General features: G+C 47.7%; 1 protein-coding gene across 1 annotated transcript in view; it reads right to left on the bottom strand.

Moving 5' to 3' along the window:
* The window catches only part of LOC147090597 (zonadhesin-like), a 202,780-nt gene that overhangs the window by 16,454 nt on the left and 166,406 nt on the right, over positions 1-19,920 (bottom strand). The window contains exons 49-52 of the mRNA XM_085977363.1: positions 19,439-19,612; positions 8,819-8,949; positions 5,390-5,589; positions 4,098-4,236 (exon numbers count right to left, since the gene is read on the bottom strand). Coding sequence (XP_085833489.1) covers positions 4,098-4,236; positions 5,390-5,589; positions 8,819-8,949; positions 19,439-19,612 — 644 coding nt within the window. The remainder of the gene's footprint in view (positions 1-4,097; positions 4,237-5,389; positions 5,590-8,818; positions 8,950-19,438; positions 19,613-19,920) is intronic.

Genomic DNA, 19,920 nt, shown 5'->3' with positions numbered 1-19,920 from the left:
AGCCGTTAATTAGACCTTGTCATCCGTTGCCACTCTGACTTACATTTACTTGCCACAAAACAATGATAGAATGAGGGCCAAGAAGTTATTATGAAAAGTGTCTAGAAGCCCTGGAGAAGGTGCAAAAAAGATTCACAAGGATGACACGAGAACTGAGAGGTTATAACTACCAGGAAAGATTGAACAGGTGGGGGCTCTTTTCTCTAGAACATAGGAACAGGAGGAGGCCATTCAGCCCCTCGAGCCTGTTCCGTCATTCAATGAGATCATGGCTGATCTGCGACCTAACTCCATATACCCGCCTTTGCCCCATATCCCTTAATACCTTTGGTTAACAAGAATCTATCAATCTCCGATTTAAAATTAACAATTGATCTAGCACCAATTGCCATTTCCGGAAGCGAGTTCCAAACTTCTACCACCCTTTGTGTGTAGAAGTGTTTCCTAATTTCACTCCTGAAAGGTCTGGCTCTAATTTTTAGACTATGCCCCTGTAAGAATTCACAATAATTTACAGCTCCGAAGATTAATTTCTTTGATTAAAGAATCCCTGGATGATGTGCCTTTAAAAGATTTCAGGGATCAAAAATGGCCGTCAGACCGCATGGCCGAAGACAAAGGACATGGAAAACAGCTTTCTGTGTCTGTGAAGAAAGGTTCAATGGCAGTCAAATCTGTCAATCAAAGGGGAGTTTCCCCCCGCCCTGCAGCAGACAATCGAAGTGTTTACAGAAACTGATACTATGTTTACAAACCACTTAGGCTGCAGTTTCAGCTGACCACAGGACAATGACTTTCTGTTTACAATACTTTCAAGGCTATTTACTCAAGCAATCAAGGAAATAGCTTTCCCATCACAGACAATGAAAACACATTCAAACCACTGCAGCTTTATTCGAAAGCCATCACAGACAATGGACACATTTAAACTGCAACTTTATCCAAACCCATCCCAGACAAGTGGACAGTTTGGATCTCTTTTGTTTAGCCCAGATACCTCAGGATCTGGGCGGGCCCCAAATGGGGGTATAAAAGATAGCTTCCCAGAAGCTCTCTCTCTCTCTGGCCTCGCCTCCGTGTGTTCCTCTACAGTGTGGGAGCCTGCCTGAGGAGGTAGAACACCAGCAGTTTACTTTTAAAACACTGGGGTGTTTCTTACTTCAGGGCAGTGAAGATCTAAGTTCACAGGACACGGAGCAGGCATTTCCAGTGGTGAGCATATATTTTTCTGGCCTTCCACAAGGCAACTTAGAATAGGTATAGGGGTGGGAATTAAAGGGAATTTTGTTAAGAACTGTGATTTTAGTCGATTTTTCCCTTGTTGTGTCCGTCCTCTCCTCCCCTATTTAAGTAAGACAGTGTTGCACCTAGCAGAGAAGTGCTATAGTGAACACTGAATTCGGTATTTAAAACTGTATTAAAAAGGAATAGCTGTTTTAAAGTACTGTATGTAAAACTGTATTTAAAGGAGTGTTGCATCAAGCTGAAGTGCTGTGGCGAACGCTGTTAGCTGTTTTTAAAGTAACTGTATTAAAGTGCTGTTTTTAAATAAAAGCCACTAAGCTAAGGTGCTGTAGTGTGCAAAGGGATTTTAAGTAAAAGGTACTGTATTAAATAAAGCAGTGTTGCACTGAGCAGGGAGCCCTCTAGTGGACACTGAGTGTACTGCATGTATTAAATAAAGTAGTGTTGCACTGAGCAGGGAGCCCTCTAGTGGACACTAAGTGTACTGCGTTTCAGCAAAAGTGTTGTACCAGGCATAAGAGCCATATCGATTTTTCTTTCTTTTGTTTTCAATAAATGCTGGTCTGTTTTGCACCCAAACCACGAGTCACGTTGTTTTCTGTCTACATCGCCACCGAATAAGTCCGGGGGTCAGAACTCAGGAATAGGGGAGCGCTTCGAAACCGCAAGGGGGTCCCTGGAGCAGCTCAGAGGCTTCTGACTGGCCAGAGACAAATAACCCCAGCCCCACTAGCGTGTGGGCTAATTCCGTACACCCCCTAGTCCTGGACTCCCCAACCAGCGGAAATAGTTTCTATCTACCCTATCTGCTCCCCTTAATGTCTTGAAAACTTCGATCAGATCACTCCTTAACCTTCTAAATTCCAGGGAATACAACCCACACTTGGGAGCACGGTGCACAGTTCTGATCTCCATATTACAAAAAACGATATAGAGGCACTGGAGAAAGTGCAAATAGATTCACAAGGATGACACCAGAACTAAGAGTTCATAACTATCAGGAAAGATTGAACAGGCTGGGGCTCTTTTCTCTAGAAAAGAGAAGGCTGGGGGATGATCGAGGTCTTTAAAATTATGAAGGGGGTTCGATAGGGTCGACGTAGAGAAGATGTTTCCACTTGTGGGGGAGACCAGAACTAGGGGCCATCAATATAAGATAGTCACTAATAAATCCAATAGGGAATTCAGGAGAAACCGCTTTACCCAGAGAGTGGTGAGAATGTGGAACTCGCCACCACAGGGAGTGGTTGAGGTGAATAACGTAGATGCATTTAAGGGGAAGCTGGATAAACACATGAGGGAGAAGGATGTGCTGATAGGGTGAGATGAAGAGGGGTGGGAGGAGGCTCGAGTGGAGCATAAGCACCGGCACGGACCGGTTGGGCTGAACGGCCTGTTTCTGTGTTGCCCATCCTATGTAAGTTGTTCCGCGGCATATTATGAACAAGCCTTTCTTTTGATCTTAGTGGAGTGCCAGAGATGTGAGCCAGCGAACGCCCTGACCTTGAGCAGACAGAGGAGCATTTGTCCTCTGAGATAACAGCAGAAAATGCTGGAAAAACTCAGCAGGCCAGGCAACATCCGTGGAGAGAAATTAGAGTCGACGTTTCGGGTCGAAACCCTTTGTCAAGACTGGAAAGGAAATGAAATAGATCGAAGGCAGGGCTTAGTAGAATTTCACCAGGCCATTTTCTCCTCTTAGCAACCACCAAGGTCAATTCAGTGAGAGATTTGACTTCATTACTGCTGTCTCTGGAATCACCCAGTTGTTACGACACCTGTAAATTAATTAAGTCATGCAAGACTTGTAGATTTTCAATTTTGCATTAAAATTCATTTTTTAAGTCTGCTAGGTGTACTTATTGCTGTCATTGAACAGACCAGGCCCACACCCAGGTCTGGTCTGTTTAATGACAGCAATAAGTACACCTAGCAGACTTAAAAAATGAATTTTAATGCAAAATTGAAAATCTACAAGTCTTGCATGACTTAATTAATTTACAGGTGTCGTAACAACAGGGTGCAGCCAGAGACAGCAGTAATGAAGTCAAATCTCTCACTGAATTGACCTTGGTGGTTGCTAAGAGGAGAAACTGGCCTGGTGAAATTCTACTAAGCCCTGCCTTCGATCTATTTAATTTCCTTTCCAGTTTTCTTCAACTTTGTCCTCTGAGACTCGGGGTTGAAAGTTCAGTGTTCTGACGGTGCTGCAGGATTAATGACTTTATTGTGCTCATAGGGGGCTGGCTTATGGAACTCATTCTTTTTGGGCACCCAATCAATATCAAACACTCCCAGCACAGGTATAACAATATTAGATGTACTTAACCCCCAACCATGCGTCTCAGGCCCAAGCAATGGGTGATATTTTTCCATTTTCCAGGTGAGATTGCAAATTAGGGACAACTTTGCGTGGACGCCTTGCAGCCAATAGGCAGAGGATTCCTTTGTCCCATTACAGGGGGTTGGATTTGAACTTCGACCCCAGAGGTGAAAGGCCAGTGTCTTATCTTTAGGGATGAGGAGATTTCCCCTGGCTGTGGAGCCGAGAACTAGTGGGTCACAGTCTCAGAGTAAGGGGTCGGCCATTTAGGACTGAGATGAGGAGAAGTCTCTTCACTCAGAGGGTGGTGAATCCTTGGAATTCTCTACCCCAGAGGGCTGTGGAGGCTCAGTCGTTGAGTACATTCAAGACCGAGATCGATTGATTTTTGAATATTAAAGGAATCAAGGGATATGGGGATAGGGCAGGAAGGTGGAGTTGAGGTGGAAGATCAGCCATGATCTTATTGAATGGCGGAGCAGGCTACTCCTGCTCCTATTTCTTATGTTCTTATGATTTCCGTTCTTACTTTCGACACAGGCTCTGATGGCGTTGATGACAGCACATCTGGTTTTCGGAGGACAAACCATGCGTACACTCAGAATGGTTTGTGTCATATTGCAGTTGCAGAAATTTGTGCAATCCTCTGTGACAAACCTATCCCCAACCTGCATTTCAATAAAAAAAAAATGGAGGCAAGTCAATACACTGTATGGACACAAGAAGCACAATAGGCTGATCCCAGCCAGGACGTTGGTATTGGACCCAATTTTGGCCTCGCCATCCCCTCTCACCATGCGGAGGGACAATAAGAAATCAGTAAGGTATTCACTCATGGCACTGAGACTAGGAAGGTCCAGTCTCTACTTGGATTACCCTGAGTTGAGAAGCTTCAGTTGGTTTTATTGCCTTTGGGTTAGAAATAGGGCTATTTGTCCAGGGCATCCACTGTTGGTGGATTTCCAATGATCCCTGCTGTAAGTCTACGTGTGGATGTTGGGGGAGGACAGAGTTAGGCTCAGCTCAGTGTGTACCATCTACGAGATGCGCTGCAGCAACTCGTCAAGGCTTCTTCGGCAGCACCTCCCAAACCCGCGACCTCTTCCACCTGGAAGGACAAGGGCAGCAGACGCATGGGAACACCACCACCTCCAAGTTCCCCTCCAAGTCACACACCATCCTGACTTAGATGTATATCGGCTGATCCTTCATCGTCGCTGACATAATAAAGACTCACTACGCACTTGGTTGTACGTAAAGCAAAGCTTTAATCGACTTGTAACAAAACATGGAGGTCTAGTTAGTAGTCACTAGCTTCCTGTTCCCAGACTGTCTTTGGCCAAGGTGGGCCCACGCCCGAGTATTTATACTCCTCGGGCGGCGCCCTCAGCTGGCCGTTCAGTAGTACTTCCTGAGTTACTTCTTGTAGAAGTTGCAATTTATGACGGTCGCTGGGTCAAAATCCTGGAACTCCCTCCCTAACAGCACTGTGGGAGTACCATCACTACACGGACTGCAGCGGTTCAAGAAGGTGGCTCACCACCACCTTCTCAAGGGCAATTAGGGATGGGCAGGGGCAGCCTAATCCCAGAGACGAATAAATAAAAATGTTCCTTGTGGTCAATAGGCCACTGGCAGTCGCTATCTCTCCACCTTTAAGACGCTCCTTAAAACCTACCTCTTTGGCCAAGCTTTTGACCGCCTGTCCCAATACCTCCTTACGTAGCTAGGTGTCAATACTTGTTCGATAATCGCTCATGTGAAGCACCTTGGGGCGTTAAAGGCGCCATACAAATGCGAGTTGTTGTCAACTTGACTTACCTCGTAATACTTGTCCTGATACATGCAGCCGCACTGACTGTAAGGCACGCAGTCAAACCCGCTGTAGACGAACCCCTTGTCGCACTCGCACCCTTCCTGGCACGGCATGTCGCATTCCGATGGGGCGGCCAGGTTGGCGCAGGTGGGAGGGCAGGTCGCCATGCAGGACTTGTACGAGCTGTGAAGAGGGCACGCCTTTGCTGCGAGACAGAAATCCACAGTCCGTCACAAGAGAGAGCGACACTTCCGACCAAATTAAGCCACGCGCTGCGGCAAGTCGCGCCGTGGTACCGCAGGCCTTCCTCCCCTTATTAAAAGGGAGGGGCCTGGCACAGCAAGTCCCGGTGCCCAGCTGGGCCACCAGGGATCGGGAGTGCCGGGCTCACGGCAAGCAGCCGGCACCCCGCGGGGGGGGGGGGCTTCACGGGGGCCGAGGGCAGCAAGGGGGGCAGGTGCCAGCAACAAAAATGGCCGCCCACCACCTCCCCTTTAACTAGCGCCGCCCCGGCCGTAGATATGCTCCCCCCCTGACCCCGGTGGACATAGCATCCGGCGGTAAGTCGCGGGGGGGGGCGCCACCCAATGTTAGAGCCGGGTCGTGAGCAGGGGCTGCGCATGGTGATGATGTCATCGCCGGCCGCGCGGCGCTAACGGTTAGCGGCGGCGCTAACGGTTAGCACCGCCGCTAACCTCCCGCTGAATGGAGGCACAAATCAACCAAATTTAGCCCCCCAAATAACTAATTTTGACAGGGCTACCTTCATCCACCAACCTAGTCACCTCCTCAAAAAATTCAACCAAGTTGGTGAGACATAACTTTATTTTCCGGAAACCATGTTGGGAGTCTCTAATAATGACTATGTCCAGGTAATAAGAGAGCCGGCACGGGCTCGACGGGCCGAATGGTCTCCTTCTGTGCTGTAACCATCCTATGATTCTAAGTTAAGCTAATGGTCCTATATTTTCCTGGTTCTAGAAACATAGAAACAAGGAGCAGGAGTAGACCATTCGGCCCTTCGAGCCTGTTCCGCCATTTAATGAGATCATGGCTGATCATCCAAATTCAGTACCCGGTCCCTGCCTTTTCCCCATATCCCTTGATCCCTTTAGCCTCAAGAAATATATGCAACTCTTTCTTGAATATATTTAATGAATTGGCCTCCACCGCCCTCTGTGGCAGAGAATTCCACAGGTTCACCACTCTCTGGGTGAAGAAATTCCTCCTCATTTCTGTCCTAAATGGCTTACCCCTTATCCTTAGACTGTGACCCCTGGTTCTGGACTCCCCGGCCATCGGGAACATCCTTCCTGCATCTAGTCTGTCCAGACCTGACAGAATTTTATAGGTTTTAAGACTTGCTGTCCTTTTTAAATATCCACGGGAACAATCCCAGTCTCAGAATAAGGGGTCGGCCATTTAGGACTGAGATGAGGAGAATTTTTTTCACTCAGAGGGTTGTGAACCTTTGGAATTCTCTACCCCAGAGGGCTGTGGAGGCTCAGTCGTTGAGTTTTTTCGAGACAGAGATCGATTGATTTGTGGACTTATGGGGAATCAAGGGATATGGAGATCGGGCGGGAAAGTGGAGTTGAGGTCGAAGATCAGCCACGATCTCATTGAATGGCGGAGCAGGCTCGAGGGGCCAAATGGACGACTCCTGCTCCTATTTCTTATGTTCTTATGATTGGCTCTGTAGGGCATCTGCACTGGGAAGGGGGAGGGGGGGGGCGAAAGCCGTATTCGGCAACTCCCTCGGTCAGACCTTCCTACGCCCTGGCCCTCAGTCTGATCCGTTGTACCATGAGCGACAGCCAGAAATGACTGAGCCCAGCCAGCTATGCACCAAAGTCAACAGAACTGAGCATCGGACAGGATGTATAATGGGAGGCAGTTGCGATACTGCCCATTTGGCTCCCGGTTGAGCAATGCCTCTATTTCAAAATTCTCATTCTTGTTTTCAAATCCCTCCACGGCCTCGCCTCCCTCCCTATCTCTGTAATCTCCTCCAGCCCTGCAACCCTCCGAGATCTCCGCGCTCCTCCAATTCTGGCCTCTTGCGCATCCCCCGATTTTAATTGCTCCACCATTGGCGGCCGGACCTTCAGCTGCTGAGGACCTAAGCTCTAGAAATCTCTCCCTAAACCTCCCCGCCTCTCTCTCCTCCAGGTTGGGTGATTGGGCAGAAAAATGGCAAATGCACTATAATGTGGATAAATGTGAGATTATCCACTTTGGTGGCAAAAACAAAAAGGCAGATTATTATTTGAATGGCAATAGATTGGGAGAAGGGGAAGTGCAAAGAGGCCTGGGTGTCCTTGTGCACCAGTCACTGAAGGTAAGCATGCAGGTGCAGCAGGCGGTTAAGAAGGCAAATGGTATGTTGGCCTTCGTAGCAAGAGGGTTCGAGTACAGGAACAAGGATGTCTTGCTACAATTGTACAGGGCCTTGGTGAGACCACACCTTGAGTATTGTGTGCAGTTTTGGTCGCCTTGCCTGAGGAAGGATGTTCTTGCCATGGAAGGAGTGCAGCGAAGATTCACCAGGCTGATACCTGGGATGGCAGGAATGACGTATGAGGAGAGATTGTGTCGATTGGGCTTATACTCACTGGAGTTTAGAAGATTGAGAGGGGATCTCATCGAAACCTATAAAATTCTGTCAGGCCTGGACAGACTAGATGCAGGAAGGATGTTCCCGATGGCCGGGGAGTCCAGAACCAGTGGTCATAGTCTAAGGATAAGGGGTAAGCCATTTAGGACTGAAATGAGGAGGAATTTCTTCACCCAGAGAGTGGTGAACCTGTGGAATTCTCTGCCACAGAGGGCGGTGGAGGCCAGTTCATTAAATATATTCAAGAAAGAGTTGGATATATTTCTTAAGGCTAAAGGGATCAAGGGATATGGGGAGAAGGCAGGGACAGGGTACTGAATTTGGATGATCAGCCATGATCTCATTGAATGGCGGAGCAGGCTCGAAGGGCCGAATGGCCTACTCCTGCTCCTATCTTCTATGTTTCTATGTTTAAGATGCTCCTTAAAACCTCCCTCTTTGACCAAGCCTGTCCTAATATCTGACGTAGTTCAGTGCCAAATTTTGTTTTGATAACGCTCCTGTGAAGTTGAATTTCATCCCTTGGGAGTGTAACCCCTGGGTCAGTGGGTAAATGCATTGCCCTTACTGGTGGAACAGGCCCTGAGATCAGGTCCTAGGTCTGTCATGCCAGCCCGGGCGGTGGTACGTTGGCCTCAGCACCCCTGAATTAGGGAAGAGGAAAAAAAAAATTGGTCAGGGGCTGGATCACTCCTCACTGACCCGGGTGAAAGTGAAACGGGTGTTGACTCAAAGCACGGCGACTGATCAGCCCCCCCCCCACCACCGCCATTCCCCCGCCGAGACCTCCGGCCTCGGGTTCCACGCCCAGACTCACCACAGCCGGTGTCGCGCCTCCAGTTTGGTAGTTTGGTTCCGTTTGCCTGGCAGACCTGGGCATACACCTGGTAGCTGGCGCACAGCATCACGGAGTTATTGTAGAACTGGCACTGGTCGAATAGACAGTTCCTGTTGGGGACAGATGGCAACTTTCAGCACCTCATCTTTAACAGAGTGGGAGAAACACGCTGGAGCTCCCTCTACATTACCCTGACAGTACAGAGCTCCCTCGACATTACCCTGAGAGTACAGAGCTCCCTCTACATCACCCTGACAGTACAGAGCTCCCTCTACATTACCCTGACAGTACAGAGCTCCCTCTACATTACCCTGACAGTACAGAGCTCCCTCTACATTACCCTGACAGTACAGAGCTCCCTCTACATTACCCTGACAGTACAGAGCACCCTCTACATCACCCTGACAGTACAGAGCTCCCTCTACATCACCCTGACAGTACAGAGCTCCCTCTACATTACCCTGACAGTACAGAGCTCCCTCTACATTACCCTGACAGTACAGAGCTCCCTCTACATTTCCCTGATAGTACAGATCTCCCTCTACATTACCCTGACAGTACAGAGCTCCCTCTACATTACCCTGATAGTACAGAGCTCCCTCTACATTACCCTGACAGTACAGAGCTTCCTCTACATTACCCTGACAGTACAGAGCACCCTCTACATCACCCTGACAGTATAGAGCTCCCTCTACATTACCCTGACAGTACAGAGCTCCCTCTACATTACCCTGACAGTACAGAGCACCCTCTACATCACCCTGACAGTATAGAGCTTCCTCTACATTACCCTGACAGTACAGAGCTCCCTCTACATTTCCCTGATAGTACAGATCTCCCTCTACATTACCCTGACAGTACAGAGCTCCCTCTACATTACCCTGATAGTACAGAGCTCCCTCTACATTACCCTGACAGTACAGAGCTTCCTCTACATCACCCTGACAGTATAGAGCTCCCTCTACATCACCCTGACAGTACAGAGCTCCCTCTACATTTCCCTGATAGTACAGATCTCCCTCTACATTACCCTGACAGTACAGAGCTCCCTCTACATTACCCTGACAGTACAGAGCTCCCTCTACATTACCCTGACAGTACAGAGCACCCTCTACATTACCCTGACAGTACAGAGCTCCCTCTACATCACCCTGACAGTACAGAGCTCCCTCTACATTACCCTGATAGTACAGAGCTCCCTCTACATTACCCTGACAGTACAGAGCTCCCTCTACATCACCCTGACAGTACAGAGCTCCCTCTACATTACCCTGACAGTACAGAGCACCCTCTACATCACCCTGACAGTATAGAGCTCCCTCTACATTACCCTGACAGTACCAAGCTCCCTCTACATCACCCTGACAGTACAGAGCACCCTCTACATTACCCTGACAGTACCGAGCTCCCTCTACATCACCCTGACAGTACCGAGCTCCCTCTACATTACCCTGACAGTACCGAGCTCCCTCTACATCACCCTGACAGTACCGAGCTCCCTCTACATTACCCTGACAGTACCGAGCTCCCTCTACATCACCCTGACAGTACAGAGCTCCCTCTACATTACCCTGACAGTACAGAGCTCCCTCTACATTACCCTGACAGTACAGAGCTCCCTCTACATTACCCTGACAGTACAGAGCTCCCTCTACATCACCCTGACAGTACAGAGCACCCTCTACATTGCCCCTGACAGTACAGAGCTCCCTCTACATCACCCTGACAGTACAGAGCTCCCTCTACATTACCCTGACAGTACAGAGCTCCCTCTACATTACCCTGACAGTACAGAGCACCCTCTACATTACCCTGACAGTACAGAGCTCCCTCTACATTACCCTGACAGTACAGAGCTCCCTCTACATCACCCTGACAGTACAGAGCTCCCTCTACATTACCCTGACAGTACAGAGCTCCCTCTACATCACCCTGACAGTACAGAGCTCCCTCTACATCACCCTGACAGTACAGAGCTCCCTCTACATTACCCTGACAGTACAGAGCACCCTCTACATTGCCCTGACAGTACAGAGCTCCCTCTACATCACCCTGACAGTACAGAGCTTCCTCTACATTACCCTGACAGTACAGAGCACCCTCTACATCACCCTGACAGTATAGAGCTCCCTCTACATCACCCTGACAGTACAGAGCTCCCTCTACATCACCCTGACAGTACAGAGCACCCTCTACATCACCCTGACAGTACAGAGCTCCCTCTACATCACCCTGACAGTACAGAGCTCCCTCTACATTACCCTGACAGTACAGAGCTCCCTCTACATTACCCTGACAGTACAGAGCAGCCTCTACATTGCCCTGACAGTACAGAGCTCCCTCTACATCACCCTGACAGTACAGAGCTCCCTCTGCATTACCCTGACAGTACAGAGCTCCCTCTACATTACCCTGACAGGACAGAGCTCCCTCTACATCACCCTGACAGTACAGAGCTCCCTCTACATCACCCTGACAGTACAGAGCTCCCTCTACATCACCCTGACTGTACAGAGCTCCCTCTGCATTACCCTGACAGTACAGAGCTCCCTCTACATCGCCCTGACAGTACAGAGCTCCCTCTACATTACCCTGACAGTACAGAGCTCCCTCTACATCACCCTGACAGTACAGCGCTCCCTCTACATTACCCTGACAGTACAGAGCTCCCTCTACATTACCCTGACAGTACAGAGCACCCTTTACATCACCCTGACAGTACAGAGCTCCCTCTACATTACCCTGACAGTACAGAGCTCCCTCTACATCACCCTGACAGTACAGAGCACCCTTTACATTACCCTGACAGTACAGAGCTCCCTCTACATTACCCCGACAGCACAGAGGACACAAATCTTCACCTCTCTGCCATTTTCCTACCATCCCCCTTGCTAAGGTTATTGCTAGTTGGCTTGGACCACCTTTGCCCAATACATTAGCCACTGGCCACATGCGGCTGATTGGGACTCCAGATGTGGTAAATTGCATTTCTGATTTGTAAATAGGTAAATGAGTAGACGGTTGGTGGTCATGTGATCTCAATACTCATTCGCATGGCGTGTGCGTGTGAACTTAAATTTTGTACGTAGAATTAGATAGAATATACAGCACAGAAACAGGCCATTCGGCCCAACGAATCTGTGCTGGTGTTTATACTCTGCCTCATCTCAGCCTGGCTGCATAGCTTTCCATTCCCTTTACTCTCATATACTCGGCTAGTTTCCTTTTGAAATCATATTGGCCTCAGCCATAAGAACATAAGAAATAGGAGCAGGAGTATGCCAATCGGCCCCTCGAGCCTGCTCTGCCATTCAATAAGATCATGGCTGATCTGATCCCAACCGCCAATCTACTATCACAGAACCATCTCCTGAATCTAACAGAATTCGACACACAAAATAGGAGCAGGATCAGGTTACACAGCCCCTGGGCCCGCTCCGCTACCCACAGGGCCATGTCCGATCCGAACCTAGACTCATGTCCAAATTCCTGCCCGCTCCCCGTAACCCTTAATTCCCTTTACTTCTAGGAAACTGTCTATTTCTGTTTTAAATTTATGTAATGATGTAGCTTCTACAGCTTTTTGGGGCAGCATATTCCATGGACCTACCACCCTCTGAGTGAAGTAGTTCCTCCTCATCTCAGTTTTGAAAGAGCAGCCCCTTATTCTAAGACTATGCCCCCTAGTTTTAGTTTCACCCATCATCGGGAACATCCTCCCCGCATCCACCCGATCCAACCCCTTCACAATCTTATATGTTTCAATAAGATCGCCTCTCATTCTTCTGAACTCCAATGAGTAGAGTCCCAATCTACTCAACCTCTCCTCATATGTCCATCCCCTCATCCCGGGATTAACCGAGTGAACCTTCTTTGTACTGACTCGAGAGCAAGTATGTCTTTTCTTAAGTATGGACACCAAAACTGTGTGCAGTATTCCAGGTGCGGTCTCACCAATACCTTGTACAACTGAAGCAATACCTCCCTACTTTTATATTCTATCCCCCTAGCAATGAAAGCCAACATTCCATTGGCCTTCTTAATCACTTGCTGCACCTGCATACTAACCTTTTGAGTTTCGTGCACCAGGACCTCCAGATCCCTTTGTACTTCAGTACTTTCCAGTTTCTTGCCATTAAGATAATAACTTGCTCTACGATTTTTCCTGCCAAAGTGCATAACCTCACACTTTCCAGTATTGTATTCCATCTGCCAAATCTCTGCCCACTTACTTAGCCTGTTTATGTCCCCTTGCAGGTTTTTTATGTCTTCCTCACACACTACTTTCCCTCCCATCTTAGTATCATCTGCAAACTTTGATATGTTACACTTGGTCCCCTCCTCCAAATCGTTAATATAGATTGTAAAGAGTCGGGGACCCAGCACTGACCCCTGCGGAACACCACTAGTTACTGATTGCCAGTCTGAGAATGAACCATTTATCCCAACTCTCTGCCTTCTGTTAGATAGCCAATCCTCTATCCATGCCAGAATATTACCCCCAATCCCGTGATTTTTTATCTTAAGCAATAATCTTTTGTGTAGCACCTTGTCAAATGCCTTTTGGAAGTCTAAATACACTACGTCCACTGGTTCCCCTTTATCCACCCTGTATGTTACTTCCTCAAAGAACTCCAGCAAATTTGTCAAACATGACTTCCCCTTCATAAAACCATGCTGACTTTGTCCTATTAAATTATGATTATCCAAATGTCTTGTTACTGTCTCCTTAATAATGGACTCCAAAATTTTACCTACCACAGATGTTAGGCTAACCGGTCTATAGTTTCCAGCCTTCTGTCTACTGCCCTTTTTAAATAAGAGTGTTATATTAGCAGTTTTCCAGTCTGCCGGGACCTTTGCTGAGTCCAGGGAGTTTTGGAAAATTATTACCAATGCATCCACAATCCCTACCGCCACTTCCCTCAAGACCCTAGGATGTAAGCCATCAGGTCCAGGTGATTTATCCGCCTTGAGTCCCATTATTTTACCGAGTACTACTTCCTTAGTGATTTTGATCGTGTTTAGCTCCTCCCCCCCTATAGCCCCCTGTTTGTCCAGTGTTGGGATATTCTTAGTGTCCTCTACTGTAAAGACTGATACAAAATATTCATTCAGTGTTTTTGCCCTCTCCATATTTCCCACCATTAATTTCCCGGTCTCATCCTCTAAGGGACCAACATTTACTTCAGCCACCCTTTTTCTTTTTATATAACTATAAAAACTCTTACTATCTGTTTTTATATTTTTTGCTAATTTACTTTCATAATCTATCTTCCCTTTCTTAATCAATCTTTTTGTTATTTTTTGCTGTCTTTTAAAGTTTTCCCAATCCTCTATCCTCCCACTAGATTTGGCTACCTTATATGCCCTTGTTTTTAGTCGAATACTATCCTTAATTTCTTTACTTAGCCACGGATGGCTGTCTTTTCTTTTGCACCCTTTTCTTCTCAGTGGAATATATATTTTTTGGAAGTCGTAAAATAACTCCTTAAATGTACACCACTGATCATGTATCGTCTTACCCTTTAATCTATTTTCCCAATCCACTCTACTCAATTCCGCTCTCATACCTTCATAGTCTCCTTTATTCAAGCTTAGCACGCTTGTTTGAGATCCAACCTTCTCACCCTCTAATTGAATATGGAATTCAACCATGTTATGGTCACTCACTCCAAGGGGATCCTTTACTAGGACATTTTTAATTAATCCTGTCTCGTTACACAGGACCAGATCTAAGGTTGCTTGCCCCCTGGTCGGTTCAGTTACATACTGCTCAAGAAACCCATCCCTAATACACTCAATGAACTCATCCTCAAGGCAGCCCTGCCCAATTTGATTTGTCCAATTAATATGATAGTTAAAATCCCCCATAATTATAGATGTTCCCTTATTTCAACTATTTCCTGATTGATACTCTGTCCAACAGAGTTGCAACTGTTCGGAGGTCTATAGACGGCGCCCACTAGTGTTTTTTTCCCCTTATTATTCCTTATCTCCACCCAAACTGTTTCATTATCCTGATCTTTTGACCCAATATCATTTCTCTGTATTACAGTGATTCCTTCCTTTATTAACATAGCCACCCGACCTCCCCTTCCTTCCTGCCTGTCCTTCCTGATCGTTAAATAACCTGGTATGTTTAATTCCCAGGCATTGTCACCCTGCAGCCATGTTTCTGTAATGGCCACAAGATCATACCCATATGTAGTTATTTGTACCATTAACTCGTCTATTTTGTTACGAATGCTACGTGCATTCAGATAGAAAACTTTCAAATATGTTTTGTGACACTTAGATCCTGCTTTTGCCCTTTTTATTACTTTACCTTTTACGCCATACCTTCTGCCCCTTCCTGACAGGCTCTGGTTTTTAATTTCCCCACTGCTACCTAAGTCTATGACCTTCTCTGTTGTCATTTTTATTATTTGCTCTCTAGGAACCTCCCCCCTACTAGGTAGCGAGTTCCACATTCTAACCACTCTCTGAGTGAGTAAATTTCTCCTTATTTCCCTATTGGATTTATTAGTAATTATCTCGTCTTCATAGCCCCTAGTTTTGGATTCTCCCACAAGTGGAAACGTTGGGCTAAAGATTTGAGAAGACCTGAAAACGGACGTTTGCTGTTAAAAGGAAAAGCAGAGTGTGCGAGTGTTTTGATCGTTGTGGCTGCTTTACTCCATTGGTTACTGAAAGGTGGTAGAAGTTTGCTAAGAACATAAGAAATAGGAGCAGGAGTCGGCCATTCAGCCCCTCGAGCCTGCTCCGCCATTCAATAAGATCATGGCTGATCTTTGACCTCAACTTCACTTTCCCGCCCGATCTCCATATCCCTTGATTCCCCATGAGTCCAAAAATCTATCGATCTCTGTCTTGAATATATTCAACGACTGAGCATCCTTTGGGATAGAGAATTCCAAAGATTTACAACCCTTTGAGTGAAGAAATTCCTCCTCATCTTAGTCTGAAATGGCCGACTCCCTTATCCTGAGACTGTACCCCCTAGTTCTAGACTCCCCAGCCAGGGGGAACAGCCTCCCAGCATCTACCCTGTCAATCCCCCTCAGAATCTTATACGCTTCAACGAGATCATAAGAACATAAGAATTAGGAGCAGGAGTAGGCCATACGGCCCCTCAAGCCTGCTTTGCAATTCAATAAGATCATGGCTGATCATCGACCTCAACTCCACTTTCCCGCCCGATCTCCAGATCCCTTGATACATAGATACATAGATATGTAGAAGATCAGAGCAGGAGTAGGTCATTTGGCCCCTCGAGCCTGCTCTGCCATTCAATGAGATCATGGCTGATCATCCAAATTCAGTACCCTGCCCATATCCCTTGATCCCTTTAGCCTTAAGAAATATATTCAACTCCTTCTTGAATATATTTAATGAATTGGCCTCTACTGCCTTCTGTGGTAGAGAATTCCAGAGGTTCACCACTCTCTGGGTGAAGAAATTCCTCCTCATCTCTGTCCTAAATGGCTTACCCCTTATCCTTAGACTGTGACCCCTGGTTCTGGACTCCCCCGCCATCGGGAACATCCTTCCTGCATCTAGTCTGTCTAGTCCTGTTAGAATTTTATAAGTTTCAATGAGATCCCCTCTCATTCTTCTAAACTCCAGCGAGTATAAGCCCAATCGACCCAATCTCTCCTCATACGTCATTCCTGCCATCCCAGGTATCAGTCTGGTGAATCTTTGCTGCACTCCCTCCATGGCAAGAACATCCTTCCTCAGACAAGGCGACCAAAACTGCACACAATACTCAAGGTGTGGTGTCACTAAGGCCCTGTACAACTGCAGCAAGACATCCTTGTTCTTGTATTCGAACCCTCTCACTACGAAGGCCAACATACCATTTGCCTTCTTAACCGCCTGCTGCACCTGCATGCTTACCTTCAGCGACTGGTGCACAAGGACACCCAGGTCTTGTTGCACTTCCCCTTCTCCCAATCTATTGCCGTTCAGATAATAATCTGCCTTCCTGTTTTTGCCACCAAAGTGGATAACCTCGCATTTATCCACATTATACTGCATCTGCCCAATCACCCAACCTGTCCAAATCATAGTGGAGTTTCTCGACATCCTCCTCACAGCACACACGCCCACCCAGCTTTGTGTCGTCTGCAAACTTCGAGATATTACATCTAGTTCCCTCATCTAGATCATTTATATATATTGTGAATAGCTGGGGTCCTAGCACCGATCCCTGCGGTACCCCACTAGTCACTGCCTGCCACTCGGAAAAAGACCCTTTTATTCCAACTCTTTGCTTCCTGTCCGCCAACCAGTTCTCTATCCAAGTCAGTACCTTGCCCCCAATCCCATGTGCCTTAATTTTACACGCTAATCTCTTATGCGGGACCTTATCAAAAGCCTTCTGAAAGTCCAAATACACCACATCCACTGGTTCTCCCTTATCTATTCTACAGTTACATCCTTAAAAAATTCCAGTAGATTAGTCAAGCACGATTTACCTTTTGTGAATCCATGTTGACTTTGTCCGATCCTGTCACTGTTTTCCAAGTGCTCTGCTATTACATCTTTTATAATGGACTCTAGCATTTTCCCCACTACCGATGTCAGGCTTACCGGTCTATAATTCCCCGTTTTCTCTCTACCACCCTTTTTTGAATAGTGGGGTTACATTAACTACCCTCCAATCCATGGGAACTGTTCCAGAGTCTATCGAATTTTGGAAGATGATTCCCCTAGAGTCCAAAAATCTAGCGATCTCAGCCTTGAATGTACTCAACGACTGAGCCTCCACAGCCTTCCGGGGCAGAGAATTTCAAAGATATCTCTGATTCTTCTAAACTCCAGAGAGTACAGGCCCAATCTACTCAACATCTACTCAGTAAACATTCACGTGTGAAGCACAGTTACCTGTATTGTACGCAAGGCGTTTTCTACTAAAATTTATGCATGCGGCTAAAACAGTGTCGGTCTAGTTGACGATATCTATTGGGCAGTACTTGTCTAGCCTCACACAGGCAGCCCTCCACTACCTCATCCAAGAGGCTTAGACAGCGTGTCCGAGCAGGCTCTCATTGCTCAGGGTTATCACAGACAAGCTCAGTCTGATCTTACACCCACCATCAACGCAGGTGTTCTTCCCAGCAGAGGTCGCTAGACGGTGATTGACATGAATCAGTCATTCATGAAAGAAAGACTTATGAAATAATACTGAGCGGCCTGCGGGTGGCACTGTCCAGGGAGAGTATAAATACTCGGGCACGGGCCCAGCTTGCCCAGGACATTCTTAACAGGAACTAGTGAAGGACACAACTAGACCTCCATGTTGTAAAACAGCTGATTAAAGCTTTGTTTAATGCTTAGACCCAGTGCCTAGTAGTTTTCTTACGTCAGGAATCAGGCCCAATGTTTCTCCTCCGCCATTTCTGCCACCTCCGGCGTGATCCCACCGCCAAGCACATCTTCCCCTCCCCTCCCCTTTCAGCATTTCGAAGGGACCGCTCCCTCCGCGACACCCTGGTCCACTCCTCAATCACCCCCAACACCCCTTCCCCTCCCCACGGCACCTTCCCGTGCAAGCGCAGGAGACGTAACACCTGCCCTTTTACCTCCTCCCTTCCCACTGCCCAGGGCCCCAAACACCCCTTCCAGGTGAAGCAGCGATTTACTTGTACTTCTTGCAATTTAGTATACTGTATTCGCTGCTCACGATGCGGTCTCCTCTACATTGGGGAGACCAAACGCAGATTGGGTGACCGCTTTGCGGAACTCCTCCGTTCAGTCCGTAAGGGTGACCCCGAGCTTCCGGTCGCCTGTCACTTTAATTCTCCGCTCCACTCCCACTCTGATCTCTCCGTCCTCGGTCTCTTACACTGTTCCAACGAAGCTCAACGTAAGCTCGAGGAACAGCACCTCATCTTTCGATTAGGCACTTTACAGCCTTCTGGACTCAAAATCGAGTTCAACAATTTCAGACCATAACCTCTGCCGCTATTTTTTCACATGGCAGCTGTCGATGATTCTGCCATTCCCATTTACACCTCTTCTAGACCCATCCTTTGTTTCTGTACTTGTCCCATTACCATCTCCTTTAGCCTCGCACCATCACTCTTTTATCATTTAACTCTCCTGCCTTCCAGCCTATCACAGACCGTCCCTTTTGTTCTTTCCTCCCCTTCCCTGCCTCTGCACTCATTTAAAACCTGTGACATCTCTAACTTTTTCCAGTTCTGACGAAAGGTCATCGACCTCGAAATGTCAACTCTGTTTCTCTCTCCGCAGATGCTGCCTGACCCGGCTGAGCACTCCCGGCATTTTCTGTTTCTATTTCAGATTTCCAGAATTTTGCTTTTTGTGTTCCAATATTTCTCCCATTTACCTCACGCACAACCAAGCCAATTGCATCCACACTATCTCCGTGGGGCCTGCCAGCGTGTCGCTGCTCATGGCCTTTGCCAGCCAGCCCAGCAGGGACGTGGTACATGGAGTCAAGAAAAGAACTCGCCTCAAAGGTGTGAAGAACGGGAATTCTTTAGGCTCCCTTGAAGTCTACCCCCTTTGCGCACCGCGCGTTGTATAAAACCCCACCGCAGCCAAGTGCTGTAGAATGATGCTCACCGGTAATACGTCTCTGGATCGATGTACGGATGGCAGTCTCGGAAGGGCCCCTGACGGTCTAAAATGGCCCGGCAGTAAGCCGTGCTGTTGATCACGGCCAGCTGGTCGCTGGTGCAGCCCACCAAAAATCCCGTCTCGGGCTCGGGATCGCTGTCCTGGTCAACGGCTTCACGCCTGTCCCGGGCGGAAAAAAGCACAACTTAGCAGCCGAAACGAAGGCTGGCGCGACAAAAGGACGGGCTATGTCCAGCCAGGGGCTTGCGTTCTGTACGGGAGCTGGCCATTCGCGGGCTAGAAGTGACGGCGCTGTCACTGAATCTTACGGCACAGAAGGAGGCCATTCGGCCCATCGTGCCTGCGCCAGCTCTTTGAAAGAGCTGTCCCAATAAGTCCTACTGCCCCTCTCCCCTCCTGCTCTTTCCCCGTGGCAGCGGACAAATTTTGATCAGTCCTTCGACAATTTTCCATCTGCCGTTAAAATG

The sequence above is a fragment of the Somniosus microcephalus genome, unplaced genomic scaffold (assembly GCF_052327205.1).
Source record: "Somniosus microcephalus isolate GS21.2 unplaced genomic scaffold, FLI_Smic_1.0 unresolved_chr4, whole genome shotgun sequence".
Lineage (NCBI taxonomy): Eukaryota > Metazoa > Chordata > Chondrichthyes > Squaliformes > Somniosidae > Somniosus > Somniosus microcephalus.
Note: the sequence above shows the minus strand (reverse complement) of the source record. Positions and strands in the feature narration are given on the sequence as shown.